At 38.1% G+C, this 18576-nt stretch overlaps 1 protein-coding gene across 1 annotated transcript in view; it reads left to right on the forward strand.

Moving 5' to 3' along the window:
• The window catches only part of TMEM168 (transmembrane protein 168), a 29051-nt gene extending 13185 nt beyond the window's left edge, over positions 1-15866 (forward strand). The window contains exons 3-5 of the mRNA XM_069802119.1: positions 3932-4074; positions 6536-6810; positions 11183-15866. Of these exons, the coding sequence (XP_069658220.1) occupies positions 3932-4074; positions 6536-6810; positions 11183-11730 (966 nt within the window). The 3' untranslated portion in view covers positions 11731-15866. The remainder of the gene's footprint in view (positions 1-3931; positions 4075-6535; positions 6811-11182) is intronic.
• Positions 15867-18576: the final 2710 nt, after the last annotated feature.

Below are 18576 nucleotides of genomic sequence, written 5' to 3' on the forward strand. Positions count from 1 at the left end.
TCTCACGTGTTCAGTGGGATTGCCGAGACGGTCCCTGTCTTCTGTTTGCTTTTTGCGCAGTCTGTCTGAAATCAATGGGCACTTCAACTACAGGGATGTACTGCAGGCTGAGATTGCCAGTGCAGTCAAAAACAGAATGAAAATGAGTTGAACAGGTGAAAGAACAAAATCCCTTTTTGGCTCTGCCTGTGCATCCATGGCCATCTGCTTCATTAAGGACCAGTCATCAAATCTTCTGGACTTAGTAAAGCACTGACAGTCTCCACCTGGCATCTTAGCAGTTACCTTGTAAGAGGGACCTATGTTCAGATTTACTGTAATTACCAACTTAATTAGATACTATTTTTTGCTAGTTCAAGTTCTTACAGATATTTTAAAATGCCACCAGTCATTTTTTGCAGTGCTGAATTAAAATATTTTATTATCTTACTATAGAGCTGCTCTAAACATCATTAATCATTCTCATGTTTGTTAGTGATATATTTCTTCTAAATCAAAATGTTGAAGAAGTGCTGACAGCAAGTGCCAGCATCTTTACATTACATAGATGTCTATACATGTAAAATTTCCATACTAGCAATACTTTCCTACTCCATAGCATAAGATGGCCACTAAATGAAGACAAAATTTAAACTTCACATGGAGCTGAGTTGATTCATAACATTATAGAGCTTATTTCCTGTTCCTCATTAATACTTGGTACAAATTGAAAGCAGGATACAGAGCAAGATGGATCGCTGAGATGATCCTTACAGTTTCTATGTAGTCTTGTCTCACAAGTACTTGTGAATTTTCTTGCTAGTATCTTCATATTGGTAGGAATACTTTCAACAATTAAATGTAAATTTTTTTTTTAGAAGTCAGACTCGATCAGAAGTTTGGTGAAAACTATTAATCTTTGTGATGATCTCAAGTTGTGTTACAGTAGAACACTGTAGGCTTAATAACTTGCATGTGGTTTAGGGGATCTGGGAAATGCAGGGAGTGTTTAGAACAACATGGCATGTAAAAAAACTTCCACAATAAAATTCATATAAAGTAATAATATAATAGTATTCTTTAGGATATTATGGTAGCTGGTTTTTTTATGGGCAAACGTGTTTTTTATTTTATGATGTGTTCGCTGTGATCGAAACACTAATGCAATGTAAGAGCAGTTTGCTCTAACAAGATCCAGGAAAAGTAGTATTTATGTATGCCATATTTATATAGGACGGAAAAGCTGAACGTCATAAAATGCATGCTTCCCGGTCCACGCATTATCTTCCCAAAGTTTAGAAAATCCTCTAACTGATGATGAATAGGAAACTTTTCCAGACAAGCTGTTCAATTTCTGCAGGATCTAAGTATTCCTTTTTTTTTGTAACTTAAAACAAATTATCCTTCTGGTATCTACAGTTGCAAAAGTAACTCGCCAAATCTTGAAACTAATTTAGCTGGAGAGCTCTACTATTTCAACAAAGTCTTATATTTTACAAGGTTTCTGTAGAACAAAAACTAACCAAGTCTTTGTAAGTTTTTATTGCTGCTGCTCCGAGTCCTTTTCATTTTCAGAGTGCATTTGGGAAACTGAGCAACAAAAATGAGCACTTTCTGCTGACATATTTGATACAAAAATTATGTTGTCTTAGTTACAGGATTTTTTTCCTCCTTATTGACAACAAGTTGAGGTTGCACCATAACTGTTAAGGTGTTTTTAGCTTTGCTGCCTTCTGGTGATTTTAGGTAATTTGGGGGAAATTATTCTGAAAATCCTTATTCTGTGACACAGAACTCGAGAATCACTATGTGAATGCTTCTCTGCACTTGTCCTAAATACATTCCATCTGGTCACTCACTCATTGATCCTGACCCTCTGGGCGCAGGCAAGACTGGGACGGGGAAAGGATTGTATCTGGAAGTGTGCAAGGTATCTCCTGAGGTGGCTAAGAAAATTATGTACGTAAAAGTGATTGTGAATCTCCTATAATGTGTGTGTGCTTCACAGGCACACATTGCTCCTTGTAGATTCAAGTTATTGGCACCAAAACGTCAAATCACATTATACCACATGAAATCAGATTGCAGTATTAACACTAGCATTATCACCGGTTGATAAACTGGTTATATCCAAACCAGTTTTGTAGCTCCAGTGTTAGCAAGTCAATAAGCATATTAATTGCACTTCTGTGCTAAGATGTGCAGAGCTATGGGTAAAGAGAAGCTCTCCATGGTTGTTCTGTAACATGATTTGATGTCTGCTCAATGTCACGTTCTCATGTCCTTGAGAGCTAGAAGCTAAATAAATAAACTTTTCATTTGTCATGAATTGTATAAAGCTTAGTAGGAGCTGGATGTAGTTTTGTAGTGGTTTTAGATGTTGGAATTTGAGAATAATGCTATCAGTTAACAGTCACCAGTTAATTTGAGAATAGTGCTATCAGTTATATAATGCTATCAGTTATCAGTTAATATCAGATTCTGGTGTTTGTGGTTAGAAGTGTTGCTGTCACCATTTCAAGACACATAGGTGAGATCCTTCCATCAGAAGTATAATGGGACACTTTTTAAAACTGGGACAGGTAGCAAACAGTGCTCTTCCTTAGGTCAGGAAGCACATTAGATGGGTAAAGCTGTTCTTTCAAACTAAGTGATGTAATATTTGTGTTTAAAAACTGAATATAGTTGAGTTGATGTCATGTGCCAACAAGAACTGAGTTGGTTTGGGTGTCATTTTTTTCAGTATAATTTACTTTCCAAATTATTAATAGCTTTGTCTATATGTTAGGCTGAACTACCAGTTCACATCAAATCACTAAGTGTTAAACAATAAGGCAATATCCAGGTTTTTAAAAAACATTAATATTGTAGATCTATGCAAAGAGCATGAATAAAACATAGATGTGGTCAGAGGCCACAGGACTCTTCTCAAGACAGAGATCTGAATTTATTTCCTTTGCTACATAACAAACATTAATAGCTGCACCATAGATATTAAAGGTCTTGGTTAATTATATGTTATAATACTGTTTCTACCTTTCCTAAAGCATTTAATGCCTCATTAAACCCATTCACATCATATTAAAATAATTAAAATTAATCTGTATCTGTTCTGCCTCTCACTGACAGCTGGCATTTCAGAAGTCCATTTTTATTTTACTGGTACTAGTGGTTGAGACTTAACTTTTGAAACTCCTTTTTTTTTACAGAAATCATGTATGTATCAGTGACTGTAATCTTTTCCAAAACTGCTTTTTACCTACAAAACAGGAAAGCTCAATGTAGGATGTTAGCTGTGTGAATGCTTCAAAGTTCCTGTAGTGGATGTCCCTTCTCATCTGATGTTTATGTAACTGATAAAGAATTGTCTTTTTAATTGCAGTAATGTTCACAGATGTTCTCAGAAGTCATCTTTCGTGTGATACATAGTATTCATAAAGAATATTTTAAAAATATTGCATTAAAAAGCAAGGATGGTTAAATCTATATTTTTAATGATGCAATATAGTATGCTATCATTTGATGCTAGGTACATAATATTATGTGTTCTACTTTACTGATTAAGGCCTGATCCTGCAGATATTTACAGATGTACTTATTTTATGCACATAAATAATTTTGTGGCATTTTATTTTGCTGCTTAAATGGGTAAAGCTAAGCTCTCATCAGGGCTTTTAAACCCAAGTCCTGTGCTGTTAGCATTTTCAGTTGCATTCCTTTCAGAAGAGTGATCCCTGCTTACCAGCTGCTTTCTCCCCAAGCCTTTCATTTGTCTTTAGAGTACTTCACTGTGTAATACATGGAAAAATAAGTATATATTATGTAGAATAACTTGCATGTTTCAGGACCCAATTATGTGTGATCAAACACAGGGAATTATTCATAAAACCGCAACCAACAGACTGGAGGGATTTTTCATGCGATACCTAAATCTCTCTATTTACTTTTTTAGCCAACCAATGGGATCTTCATGAGTGCATTTCTCATTGTTTTACCTCTGGAGTCCATGGCTCATGGGCTTTTCCATGAGCTGGGAAACTGCTTGGGAGGAACGTGTGTTGGGTATGCTGTTGTGATTCCGACCAATTTTTGCAGGTATAGTTACCATGTATTTCAACTTCACGGTTGTGTAAGTAAGTGCAGTGTTAGCTCTTAGGGGCAATGCAGTGCTGTTGCTTGTATTTTTCAATAATTAAATACAAATTTAAATAATAGGCAGATTTTCTATTTTTCCTTTTCCTCATCTTCCAAAAAGAATGAGTAACTCCAACTCCACCTTTTTATATGTATTGAGTTTGCTTTTGGAAAGCCAATGAATGCTTTTAAGCATAGGCAGATTCCACAGTCCATATCTCACTCAAAGGAGGATTGGGGGATTTGACTGAGTACAGATATTTTACATGATGAGATTTGATAAACCAAACAGATCAGTTCAAAACAATTTTGAATTCTATTAAATGAGATGGTGTCTACATTTAAAGGACGTTGAAATTAGATTTGTGAATGCACTACATGTCAGTTATTGGTATTGTGAATTTACAGCTGATTTTTTGTTCCAATATAAATGTTACCATATGAGAAATGCAGTGGCGGGATCGTACTATTATTATTTGCCTGTTTTTGTGTTTCTCTTATAAGCTTTAAACTTGCAAATGATACTTTAGTCATATAATTAAAATTGTGTGTACACATTTTTTGTAAATGATAAGAACTATGTAAGTTATCTATTTGAGTTACAAGAGAAACAGAGTAGTAAGCTGAAGTGAGAGGCTTAAAAAGAGAACTGCATGGTTTATGAAAACTGCCCAGCTTGAGTATGTGTAATGGATTCAGTGGATAGGGAAAAAAATTAATGGGCAAAGAAACAGAAGGTAGCGTGCTGATCTTATCTAAGTGTATCTTAAATAGCGTAAAATGCTGTAAAAAGAAATTTTCTGAGCTTCTGATCTACAGTCTTCAGCTATGCACTCTTTAAAAAAATCCATGTAGTCAATTATTGTTGGATTAAAAAAATAAATTTTCAAAATTTACATTACAATATAAATAAGTTCTTTTTGTTTCCATGGCAACAATTTAATTTTTTCATTGTATTATATTATTCTGGCTCTGGCAGTTCCCTCTTAATTTTTGAGTGAATGAGGTACTCTTGAGAAACTGTTTAGGACTTCACAGAACTGAAATTTCTTATTAACAAAGCTTGACTTTTTCAGTGATGGGCTCAGTCTTCACTTGCTGAGACAAACAGTAATGATGATGTATTCAATATAACTGTAGTAGTGGAACGTTAGCCTTCGTGAAGGCACTAGACAGGTGAGGAGGTGCAAAATTTAATCAGCTAGACTGATAAAGAAACCAGGTAGCTTTACACACTGACTTGCAAACAAAATACATGAAGAATACATACATACATGCATATATATATATATATATAAAAAAAACAGAAGTCATATTTTATATTAGTAGAGTAAGACTATCTTCATATTTTCACCCACAAAATCTCTCCATGTCTGTAACTGAGCATAAATCAGGCCAGTTTGGTACAGCTGTCAGTCACACTCCTTATCATTACCATTATTACACTGGCTGAAGAGTGATGAATGCATTTCTTTTTCTGAAAATACATCCTGAAGAGCGGTCCCATAACTGGATGTCTTGCAAGACCAAATGTCTTCTTGTTGTGATTAATGAATAGCTATGTAGACTTAAAAATAAAAGTGTGTGTGTATTTTTAGATATATATGTATTTTAATACATATTTTTATATAGAATATATATAAAAATACAAATAAAATGCATTTTGGAACCCAGGGACTCTATTGTTATATGCATTTTCATACACATATACATATATATACACACACACACACACACACATATCTATATATACATGGTTTGTTCCAGGTCTAGTTTGTAGTTTTCTTAGAACTTTAATTTTCTAAGCTGTGAATACTGTTATCTGAAATGCATTTCTTATGCTGAAAGATCAGCATCTGAACAGCATACACAAGTAAGAATTACTGTATTTGCGTGAGTACCATACTGAATAAAGGCTAGTTTGGAACAGAGAGAAATTAATTCAAAATATCTGAGCAAAATGTATACTTGGATTTCTGTTCAGTCTATTATTGGAAACTAGTTTGCATGATGTTTTGTGCAGATTAGAACTCATTCTCCCTGCACTTCTTTCCAGTTGTTTGTGAAAAAGTGCCTGTCTGAAGGCAGTGCTCTCTCAGTGGGACTTAATGGAATTGTTGAAGCCTACCTAGCGTGTTCATGTTACAGCTCCTCTCTCTCTCTGTCTCTCAGCTGCAGGAATAGCATGGGGTTGAGTAAGGATTAGAAGTGAAGAAGTGTGGCAGAAGGGAGGGGGAAATAGTGGTCCCTCACTCAAATACAGTATTTCGAATTGTTTATAAACTGTATGTTTCAAGTCAATTTGAATTTAGAACAGTGCTACTTTATAGCAGAGAAAATATGCACAGAGGAAAAAAATCACTTGTTGCTAGAAGTCCACTAAGCACAAAATAATAATCATAGCTGTTCTTCTTCTCTTTAGTCCTGATGGCCAACCAACTCTTCTTCCACCTGAGCACGTGCAAGAGCTAAATCTGAGGTCTACCGGTATGCTTAATGCTATCCAAAGATTTTTTGCGTATCACATGATTGAGACATATGGTTGTGACTACTCTACAAGCGGACTGACCTTTGATACCCTTCACTCCAAGATCAAGTCTTTTCTTGAACTTCGGACAGCAGATGGACCCAGACATGATACCTACATTTTATATTACAGTGGTCACTCACATGGCACTGGCGAATGGGCACTGGCAGGTAACTGGTTTGGAGATTTTTTTATTAATAGTTCTGGTATTGATAAACTTTCCAAATCAATTAATTCCTTCTTTAAAAAAAAATCAATACTGTATTGTAAAACTTTGAAGTTTTGGTCACATTTATTATCTGATAGTCCAGAATGGCAAAGAGCTACCAGTCTTTGGAGATCAGGTTGATAAAAGCTGCTGGCAGAAAAGGAAGAAAGGAAAGGGTAATGTACAGAGCACGGCCGTTAAGAGATTCAGAGGCTACAAGGAATCGTCAAAACAGGCAAGGTTGCAAGCTAACTACCTCTGCTAGGGCAGAGAATGGAGAAATGCAGAAGCCCCTTTTGTATGTAGTTGACTTGATCTAAAGCAGCAGCTCTTTCCTTACCTTGCTCTGTATGACAGTCAGGTATGTTACTGTATGAACTTCTGTGTCATCTTTAGTATTTAGTCACTTTGATAAAAATCCTTGTGCAGCTAACTATTCTTTTAGTTGTTCTCAAAATTGTCTAAATATTGTTCACCCCAAGTGTACACGTAGAACTTTAAGCATGATTTCTTATTCCCCTTACAGTTCAACAAGGTAACTCGAAAGATCACTTTTTTTCCTCAGAAAAGTAAAGTGGAAATGACCCCCTTCTGCTCTAAAGACAGATTTCCCTTGTATTTTGAGGAATGTTTGTTCCCTGTAATGAACAAGCATAATCTCTTCTCATTCCCTGGACATGGCAAGAGCCCGCACACCTACCTCTGAGTGAATTATACCGTGTTCTGTGTCACTGTGTGAGCTAGGCTGTCATGAAGGACTGCATGCATGTCCTTAATATGTGCTCTGGTTTTTGTAAAAGATAGAATTAATAAAAGAAATAGGAGGCAGGTCAACAATCCACACTAGAAAAGCAGGTCTTCAAACATACAGCAAACCTTGTGTCATGAAAACAGCTATGGTTTACTGACATCTGAGAGTTCGGGAGTCATTGTGGGCACAGTGTAGCCTCAAGACTATGTAAAGGGCTGGTTTAATGCCTTGTCATGTACTTGGCATAGACCTCACCGTTTCCCCTTTTCCTGGCTCGTTTTTGATCTCTTTACAATGGGCAGTTTTATCTCAACTGTATTCTTTGGTAAACCTACTGAAGTTTTCAAATCTTTGATAGGTTTAGCCTTGCTCTCCTGCTGTATGGAATGGGGCTTCTGAGGTTGCTGTGTGCAAAAGGTGAATCTTGTAGTAAACACCTTGAAAATTTGCAACTGTTTTTCTTCCTGGGATAGAATTAATTCTCTTGGATAGCACTCTGCCTGCAAGCTCCTGGCTGTTCGTCAGCAGTCTCTCTCCAGGGGCATGTGCTCTTGAACAGTGTAGACAGATAACTAGCTTTGTGCGTGGTCATGCTGAGGTGTTCAGGTGCAGGTCAGTTTTCATATGGAGGCTGTATACCTGTTTTGGTGCAACTCCATGCCTGGACTGTTAGACCTGCTGAAGAACAACGCATAGTTTTTTCTCAGAAAAGTTTCATCTGTATCAGTGGGTTAAAAAAGCTACAGCCATACCCTGAGCTCAGCGTGAGTGACGTACCGCAGTGTACGCCAGGGTGGCTGAATGACTTCTCTGAGAATAGGGTGGTCTTGTCCATAAGAGCAGCTGCCGCCTGGTGCATTTGCGGAGTTGTGTCCACACACTGCGTGGAGCAGGCTGGCAGTGAAACTCTGCCTCCCACCTGTGCTCCAGCCGGCAGCATAGACGTGGTTGGCTTTCTAGCATATATAGAGCCAAATGTTGCTGCAAAAGTCGGACAGGCTTCCAGCCCAGTCCTGGCTTAAATCTGGCCTGCCTGGAGTGTGACAGGGGAGCTCAGGTCTCTGAATACCTGTTCAGGTAGCTGTAGCCTAAATTAAACTCTGTTTTCACTTTTAGGATAAAAGCCAAGGTAACCGTTAAAATAAAAAGAAAGTTCCTGTGCTAAAAGGTACAGTGTGTAAATGCAGTGGTGTTCAGCTTTCTCACAAAGCTCCTTTTCAGTTCTCTATCCAAGCGCATCTTCAGCTTTTACGTGGAGGTATGTATAGTCACATAAAGGAGAGGAACAGGCAGCTGTCATATGCCTTGCATCCTTTTTTGTGATTAATTTTAGATAAATCATGGAGTGTAACCTGATACTCCTTCCAGATAGCATTGCTGAATGTAACTTGAAGTGTAAACTGACAATATGAAGGCTGTTTGACAGGGTAATTGTACCGCATGTGTTGGACAGTGGCATTTCATGACAGATGGAACATTTGGTCATCAGCTCCAGTAATGCGTACTGTCCTCTGACCTCTGGAGAGGATGAAGAGAAATGGGAACAATGAAATATAACATTTGGATCTAATAGAAAAAGTAGTATCTCACTGCCAGCTTATGCTGTGATACAGCACAGCAGTAGCGGTGTAGTCTTTGCTTTGTAATGACATCTTTTAAAGGAGGCTTACTGGATTTATTAGTTCACTAATGATGTTTCTCTGTTGTTGGAAGCTGAGATGTAACACAGTGGTATAAAAGAAACTGTTACCTAGTCATGCATAAAGTATGAGCAGTGAAAGGACCTGGGAGGTCATGTTCTCTGAGTGAAGGCAAAGGCAAGAGCTGGGCTAATGAAGCTTTGTCTCTGTTGCTGAAACTGTCAGCTTAACTGCCTGCGAAACCTGCCAGAGAACAAGATGTGGCCAGACGCATGGATTTCTTACACAGCTTGGTGCCTAAATCTTGGACTGGCTGATAATTCCATGTGTCTGAGGTCAGTAGGGTTAGAAGCTGAGCATGTGTTTGTGTGTGTGTATGAAGGATGAGATGGTTTTCTTTAGGCAGTTCTATCCAGTACTGTTTTGAAATCACCTGCACCCCTGCATAGCTACACTAAAATCAAGTTTATTTATAAGCCTTTAAATTGTGAACAAATAAAGAAATTTTTACTGCTAATTGACACAGAAGGCTTACCGAGAGAAGGGAAACTGCTTCTATATAAGTCTCTGCTGCAAATAACTACAGCAATTTGGGGATCATGTACCAAGACAAGTCATTACTGTAAGTTTGTGTATTAAGATTTTCTTTGGTACTAAATTTTCCAGGTTTGCATTTTTTTGGAGAAGGTTGTAGCCCTGTAATTTTGCTTTAACTGCGATAGCATACTCAAAGCTTTAACTCTGAGCTAGAGGTAGAAATGTAAGTAAGTGCTGAAATATGCAACTATTCTGTTTGAGATTCATCTGGGCAGTTAAATTCTTACTAACAAGAGTTTAAACACTGCTAGATGTACTTATATTCCACAATGAAAATCACTATGGAATTAAAATGCAGTTATTTTAAATCACATTTTTCTACCTTTCTCCTAAAAGTCTTCTTTTTAAAAAAAGAAAAGTTGACATTTTCAAACTACAGTGGTTGTGTTATAAGTCTCTATCATAGCTCCAGCCTGCCAACACCTAGACTTACCAGTTCTTCACATTAGTAGTCATTATGGAGCCAATGGAGATTCATTAACTTGTTTGCAAGATGTTTTCCTTAGGCACTTGAGTAAGTAAGTACTCTGCTTTTCAAAGCTATGTAGATCCTGCAGTATCCATTACACTTAAGCAGAAGGACTCCCCACTATAGGTAACTTGGTTTAATTACAATCTGCTCCTGCAAAGCATTGTTGGAGCAAGAGCTGAGATAGAACATGAGAAGTTGGACACTCTAGCTGCAAGTGTTTTCTGAACTGATAGGAAATAAATATTGTGGAAAAATTATTATGAGATTTTTGTTTCATTTTGTTGTAAATCCATACCAATTTTCTTGAAGCTCTGAAGACAACTGTGTCTATAGAGTGAATCTCTCCATTTCTGGTCACATGAATTTTTAAAGCCAAAGCGATGGTTATGCCTGTAGGTGGTTTTCCTGTTGTGCTTCAAAACTGTTAGCACATGTTGTGTTCAAAAGTCCTCTCTTTTCCTTAAAAGAGGGGGTTTTTTTAATATTAATAAAAACTTATTAAGAGTCCTTTTTTTCCCCATAAAATTACTAAGATTTAATACAAAATAAACTCTATTTCAGGTTTTCTTTCCCTATTTTGCTATATCCAGATTTCTTCAATAGGCTGTAATTTCTTTCACTATGAGGGAATTTTTTTTTTTTTTTTTTAATCAAGTGTGAGTTAATGGCCTCATCTGCCACAGTAAGTCAGGTGGAATCATTTAGTATCTCTCTGGAGATGTGCAACATCTACAAACAGGGAGGATCAGTTGAAAAACTTCTGTTATATCTGTCCAGGTTGTTAAAATAAGGGATTCTTGGAACCCGCAGTCAAAATACTACAGAGGTTTCTGTTTCTTCATCCTAATATTAAATCTTTTTTTCTTTGTGGCAGGGGGCGATGCTTTACGACTTGACACACTGTTGGAGTGGTGGAGAGAAAAGAATGGTACTTTTTGTTCTCGGCTCATCATCGTTTTAGACTGTGAGAACTCTCAGCCTTGGGTTAAAGAAGTAAGAAAAGTAAATGACCAGTATGTTGCTGTGCAAGGAGCAGAAATGGCCAGAGTTGTAGACATCGAGGAAGCAGACCCTCCACAGCTTGGTGACTTCACCAGGCAATGGGTTGAGTACAACTGTAACCCTGACAGCAACATCAGCTGGTCTGAAAAGGGACGTACAGTGAAAGCGGTGTATGGCGTGTCAAAACACTGGAGTGACTACACTTTGCATTTGCCAACAGGAAGCGACGTTGCCAAACACTGGATGATATACTTCCCACGCATCACCTACCCATTAGTACATTTGGCAAACTGGTTTTGTGGTCTCAATCTGTTCTGGGTCTGTAAAGCATGCTTTAGGTGCTTGAAAAGACTGAAAATGAGTTGGTTTCTTCCCACAGTGCTGGACACAGGACAGGGTTTCAAACTCGTCAAATCCTAATTAGCAACCAAAGAGAAAATGAAGTGAGAGCTCTGGGAACTTTCTCACTGTACCATACTTACAACTTTTTATATGACTATTTTTCTCTGAAAAAGTCTGCTACACTCACTTTATTCAGCTCTTTGAGCAGCTACAGTATATGCAACAGTTAGAAACTGCAATCTTAAACAGAAGAGGGTAGGACTATGATATTTGAGTTTTGTTACTGCTCTGTATGTACATATGTAAGCGACTTATTTAATATGACCATGCATTTTGGAGGCAGTTCGCATGTTCATACGCGTTACGTAAAGCAGCCTTTGTTCAGAGTCACCAGCCTGATGGACAACAGCTCCTGCAAATGTTAGAGCATGCTTGTGATTTATATCCACTGTAAGGTTCAAATACAGGAAAGGAACCAAGCTAATATTCAAATAAATTTATATGTCCTTGAAATTATATGCTGGGGTCAAGGGTATTATAAAACAGCACTGAGCCAAAAAAATAGAAGAATGAATAGCCATTCTAGGTAAGTAGCTACTGAGAATCTTTAGTTTCATTTGCTTTTACATCTTCAGCCCCTGCCTCAGTTCTCTACTGCCATCATCAGTGGAAACCAGCCACAGAAAAGGAAATCAGACAACCCTCTAATGTTCTGATGCTGCTCAGTAAATGTTTTCTGAAGTGCAGTTTGAAAAGCTTTCAGCGTTAATTTCAAAATTCAGTATCTTGCTAGTGATCTTTTTTAATTAGTTAATTCATATATGGAATAAAAAGTGCACTGAGAGTTTTTCCCTCACCTGTTAGGGTAGTTCTGTCTTTTCCAGGCTCTAACGAGTTTGTATTTTGAAAAGCTACCCTGAAGGAAAAAAAAAAAACAACCCAAGGAATTTAACAAAGAAAATAATCCATAGATAAAAAATGGAAGTGCAAGTGTTGCCTTGCTTCCATGTTTATCTGAAGTCTTTGCTGTGCATAAAGACCTTGATTCTGTAAAATGCCGAGTACAGGATTGGACCGATGAGTTCATTATCTATTAAAACCACGAGCAAAGTTTGTCAGAAAGAATGGATTATTCCTGTAGGACAGAAGTGAATCCTGAGTATTCCTCACCTCTGTTCTCTCAGCCACAAGGTCCTCATCTTAATCCTTCCACTTACAGAGCTGGATGGGACTCTAGAAATCCTGTCGTGGCCTTTCCTCTTCGGTCAGAGAAGCTGCATAGCTTTCTGATCTCATTTTCTCAAGTACAGAAAATAAGGAGCGAAAGAACTAAGCGGCTAAGACAGTACAGTTTGTGGTGGGTTTCTTGCATATGTGTGTGCAATCCAGTAGTCCTAGGGTTTACTTTTTTATGTTTCCATCAGTATTTTAATAAAAATGTTAGGCATTAGCTGATATTTGTCTAAAATATAACTTATTAATTTTTTTTTATTTAAAGACATGAAAATACTTTAGGAGCTCTTTAAGTCTTTGCCATCAAGGCTTTTTCTAATTCCAATTGAACTTTTTAGCCAGCTAAGTTAGAGAATCTGCTAACACTGATACCTGCTAGTAACTCCTGAAAATAAAATATGTGATTAAATTATGAGATCTGCAATAGCCAGAGTAATTTGCACCCACCAACTTCAAAATGGTGATTTTGTAGGATTTACAAGTGACAGTCATTAAGTTTCTTCATTAGTGTGTATTACACAACTTTGCTTAGCAAGACATCACCCCCCACCCCACTTTGCCTCTCTCTATCCCCTTCAATAAAGTGAAGAGTGGATAAAGAAATGAGAGATGAGATGAGGTATTCTAACAAAACTCAGTTCCATTGGGTCTTCTCTAAGTAAATGCTGTGATTGCAGCTGTGTCACAGGTTCAAGAGGTGGCTGTTCTCAGTAAGGAGAGAGGGTAATCGCACCATCTAACTTCAGGTATCCAACTTAAGTTCCTAACATGGGAGCCTGAGGTAGGAGTCATCTCATTTCAATTCAGATATCTGAAAGCTAGACATCTGAGTCCGTGCTAGTGACCTGACGCACTCCACTGCTCATTAACAAAGAGAAATAAGTATTTCCAGAACAATACTAATTTGATCTCTATTTTAGGATGAATTTTCCTGTGATTGTGTCTGTTAGATTTGTTTAGGTTTTGCTTTCATAAGCCAAAGGTCAAGCAGACAAATGCCTCTGTCTGTTGAATGACCTTAGAGGTCTTCTGTTCTAAGTCATCCTCTGGAGCCTGGGCTGGGTACATAAGCTCCTCATTCAAGCACATAAATTGGATACTTGAAGTTAGGCTGAACGAGCATGTGTTGGGTTGCAGAAAAGCCGCACTGCCTCCTTTGCAGAAGTCATTTTCAGCCATTTCTGGTCAACAACCCTTGAGTACAGAGAAAAAAGATTGCATAAAGGCAATCATTTGGTTTGTAAAATCACCATTATTTTGACTGCTATTTCAGTAAAAGTTCATCTGATTGCACCATAAGCTGTTCCAACTTGAGCACCAGAAATTTTTAACAAAGTCCTCGTAAAGCAACACTGTAATACCTGATAGTCTGGGAACTGGGAACATTTGAAAGTCAAGAAGTTAGTCCTTTCTGTTTTGGAAAAGCTTTGAATATCAACCATAACACTTCCCACTAATTACAATAGGTAAATCTTACTCTGTACCTGCTACTGTTAACATTTTTACAGACATCATCTGTATCTTTCTTCTTGTACATCAAGGGGAACAGGAAGAGTGTGGGACTCCAGACCTGTCCTGGGACTGTGAGCAGTATCTGCTCTGCACTGCGGTGATGGGCCTAGCTGTGGGCAGAACAAACACAACAGTTGGTGCTGATCTTTTGCCTCTGTTTTTTAAATGGTTTCCATCTTATCAACTGTTAGGTTTTCTTTAGGATAGACTGGGTGATCATGAGCAGTTTGCTGAAAGATAAAGTCAGCTAAAATACAGCAAAAAGATTATTTGCAAAACTAATCATGTGTTTCAGTTTTCTCAATTAAAGAACTCTAGTTTTCTGAATTTAAAATAGTTTTAACATGAGCTAAGGTATCCCTACTTTTGATTTTGTTGGTTTTTTTAAACGGCAAAGGTATGGTGAAAATCTGATTTAAACTAAAGGAATGTTTACAGCCATTCAAACTATGAGGCCTTTTGGGACAGAGACTGTCTTGTGTGTTTCGAAACACAAGAAAACCAGGGCTGTGGGGTGATGAGCCTCAGAAATTCAACAGCATTAATTCTCCACTTCTACACTGACTCATATCAAGGGCTCCTACTGTGACCCACATTCGCAGGTGGAATTTTTCTCCAGCTCCTGGCGCTCATGCACCTCCACGAGTCTCTGCCCAGCCCCGGGTGCGTACCTGAGGGACAACGCACCAGGAGCTCCTAATCCCAGTGAGGAGTTACCCCTCTGCTGTTCCCTGTATGAAATACTGGGGCAACGCCTGAAAGAGAAATTTAAATCTAATTCCAAAGAATGTTACATATGCTATCAGTTACGTACAAGTTGTTTTTCTTTAACAAGAACATGCTTACAAATTGTCTGGATGGAGAAAATCTAAACTTTTTTTTTTTTAGAGGCTTGTCTCTGTACTGTATATTCAGACATTTTGTTATAAAGGTTGTTATAAATATATATCACAGTAGTAATTTTATGTTGACTTTGTTTCATTTACCTCCTGTATAGTATCAGCCTTGCTGAAACATGCAAATGCACTAAATTCTACAAATTTAAGTCTTTAAAAGGAATTCAAATTGCAAATTCACAGTAGTATTTTTCTCTGAACAAGTATTGGGGGAAAAAAGCCATTCTTCTTCATTTTTGCACTACCAGAGTTACATATTTGCAGTTCCTTATGCTTTGTATGCCTTGTTATTGTTGTTGTCCAGCCTTCAGTTCAAGTTTTTCCCAGAAATAATTTCTTCACCTGTATTGTTTTCCCTTTATTTTACAAAGGCATAATCAATGCTATGCTAGCTGTAAAGCATCTCTGTTGCCAGCAGTAGACAATGTAATTGGGGTAATTTTCTTGTTTATAAATACCTTTCTGTGGGAGGATTTTTACTGGATGTACTGATTTTAGATCTGTAAATAGATTTTTTTGTGTGTGTATTTGTGATATATATACTTAAATATATTTTGCTGGTTTGGATGCTCATTTCCAGTTCATGTTTTTGTTTATGCATTGATCACTTCCCAAATTTCTATGCTCCCTCTTGAATTACATGGGGTTTTTTTCTGTACAGTTTGTTTCAGAGGGTTTTTTTTTTAGCTAGAAATTGCAACAGGGTTTACTGAAAATCTAAGGATTATTTGTAGTTTAACAATTTAATAGAAATGAGAAATATTAGCTTAAATTATTAATACCTTTCACCTTGTCATTTTTTTATCAGTCAACAAGCTAGTAAAAACGTTGTATATATTTTGCAACATTATTTTATAGAGACTTAATTGAAGACTTCACTTACATGAGTATATGTATTTAGTCAAACTTGTCATCTCCAATAAGATGAAGTTAATGGAGGGTTCCTGTCTGAGATCAAGCCTGGGAGACGAAGCAGAGAGAAACTGTGACACTGCAGGATGGCGAGGACAGAGCTGCACATCTGCTGCTCTCAAAAACTGCTGAGGAGGTTCCTGCACTCCCTCCCCATGAAACAGTCCCAGCAGTACTCTTAACAAGCCGGGGCTTGTTAAGTAAAGACTTAGGTGGGAAATGGAGGGGAAGCAGAGCGTTTAGCGTGGCGAGGGATGACGGGCATGTCAGTGGTAATCCAGGGTCCAGAGCTGCAAAGAAGGGCACTGCACCATTAGCAGTGCTTTTAACGCATTGACTAGCTGAGTACGATGAAGATTTAGTGGCACTTTTTTCTTTTTTTTTTTTTTTAAAGAGAATTTAATTGTGACTCATCCTTCTAATTAATGGTTGAATCCATTACTTTTGCAACTTATTAATCAGCGTTCCTTTTTTATTAAATTTCTGTAGATCCTTTCTGTTCAGTCTCAAATTCAGAGGTAACCCTAGAGAGCAATGCAGCTCACCCTCAGTTCTGCCCTGCAGCTATTCTAAGTCTCTTTGAATGGACTCGGGCAACCCAAGGTATGTCTGCATCCATGGCACTAGGTCTGGGGTTTTTGGAGGGGGTTTTGGTCAACTTTTTTGGTGACCTAGGAAATAAAAGTCAGTGTAAATAGCCATATGAATGTTCAAATAATGTTTCTTCTTCGGTGCTGTTACATATATTATTGTTGGAAAACAAGCGTAGCAGAAAAATTCAAGCACATTGATTTGGAGCAAGAAGCGCATAAGGCTTTGATCAGTGTTACCTACTGCACCAGCACTGCGCTCGGCTGGACTCCATCAGCTCTTTAATACATTGCCCCCTACCACTATGGAGTAAAATACAAGTACACTATTGCTGCTGTATCATACTGGAGACTGGAAAGCTGGATCCAATAAAGGCTCTCAGTCTTACAGAGCTCACCTTTAGAGATTCAGGCCCAGAACGAGTACAACTTCCTCGCACAACCAGATACACGCCGTAGGCACTTGCGAAGGGTTGGTCACCCTGCAAGGCAGCAGTCCGACTCTTCGGAATACTGAGTAGGAAGCTATTCCCAACAGGTGCCTGCAGCATCCAGCTGCTTACAACTAGTGATACAGAAATTTAAAATTCAGCACTGAATTATTTTCTCTCTATTTAGTAACTATATAGCCACTTCAAGGTGTAGTGAAATACTCTGGGCTCAGATACGACTGCACGGAGCTAGGGAACTGCCAGTTCAGACTCATGCCTGTGCTGAAGCTAATGGAGAAACACAGCCAGCTTTGTTGATTACAGACAGTTCTATAGTTAATAGCTGCAAAATAAATCACTGTGAACCTGACTTTGCCATCCCACAAATGCAAAGCCAGGATACTGCAAGACAGTCTGTGTTGGGAGTATAAAACAGATGACTTGGCTTCCTTTGCAAATCAAAGAGAACAGCCTGATTCAGAGATTGGCAATAGCCAGAAGAGAAGTAGAAACTTTTTGCAAAAAAAATGTTTGCTTTATAAATTGTGTATAAGGTCCCTAGATACCACGGTACTGAGTACATTATAAATGCATAAAAGATCCATTAAGAGAGATGGGGAGGGGGGAAAAAACTGACAAATTAGGTTTATATAGCTGAAAGCCCTAAAGATTTCTTCTGCCTTTCAAAAGAGTATAAAGATTTTTATCCTTAGAGAAAGGTTAGTTCTTTTCCCAGGAAGGAAAGGACAGAAGAAGAGGAAGAAAAGGAAGAAGGGAAAAAAAAAAAGAAGCCAAGAAGAAAACTAATACTATCAGATGGGTCAGATTCAGCGCTGGGGTCAGGAGAATGGGGTTCACAGACCTAGAACTAGGGAGAGGATTCAGAACTGATCAGTTTTGTTTCTTACAGATGTGGCCTGTGTGTACTGCCAGGCTGCCTTACCTTCCAAACCAGGGCAGCAGCATCCAAACCTGCTACTGAACATGTCCCACACCAGCTCCCAAGCCCTGCCAGGGAAAGCTGTCAGCCTGGCCAGAACCATGCTGTGGCCCATCATAACAGACCAACAGGATAGACGGGCAAGTTTCTATTCTGGGCTCATGTCCTGGCACCATTTAATTTACTGTTATAAAGATGCCTCCTGAAAAATTATGATTATTAAATTTTTAATACAGTGCCTGAAACCAGATAATGCTGTACAGCTACAGCTGGCCGAGTAGGGGGGCTTTTGTAGTACGAAGGCAATAGTGGATGTTCCATACTCTCAGTCATGTTCCCACAGCGGTGTTTGTGTATGAAAGATCTGTGGCACTGAAGAAGGTTCCCTGTCTTGGGCCATCGCTGGTCAG

Source organism: Haliaeetus albicilla, chromosome 14 (genome assembly GCF_947461875.1).
Source record: "Haliaeetus albicilla chromosome 14, bHalAlb1.1, whole genome shotgun sequence".
Lineage (NCBI taxonomy): Eukaryota > Metazoa > Chordata > Aves > Accipitriformes > Accipitridae > Haliaeetus > Haliaeetus albicilla.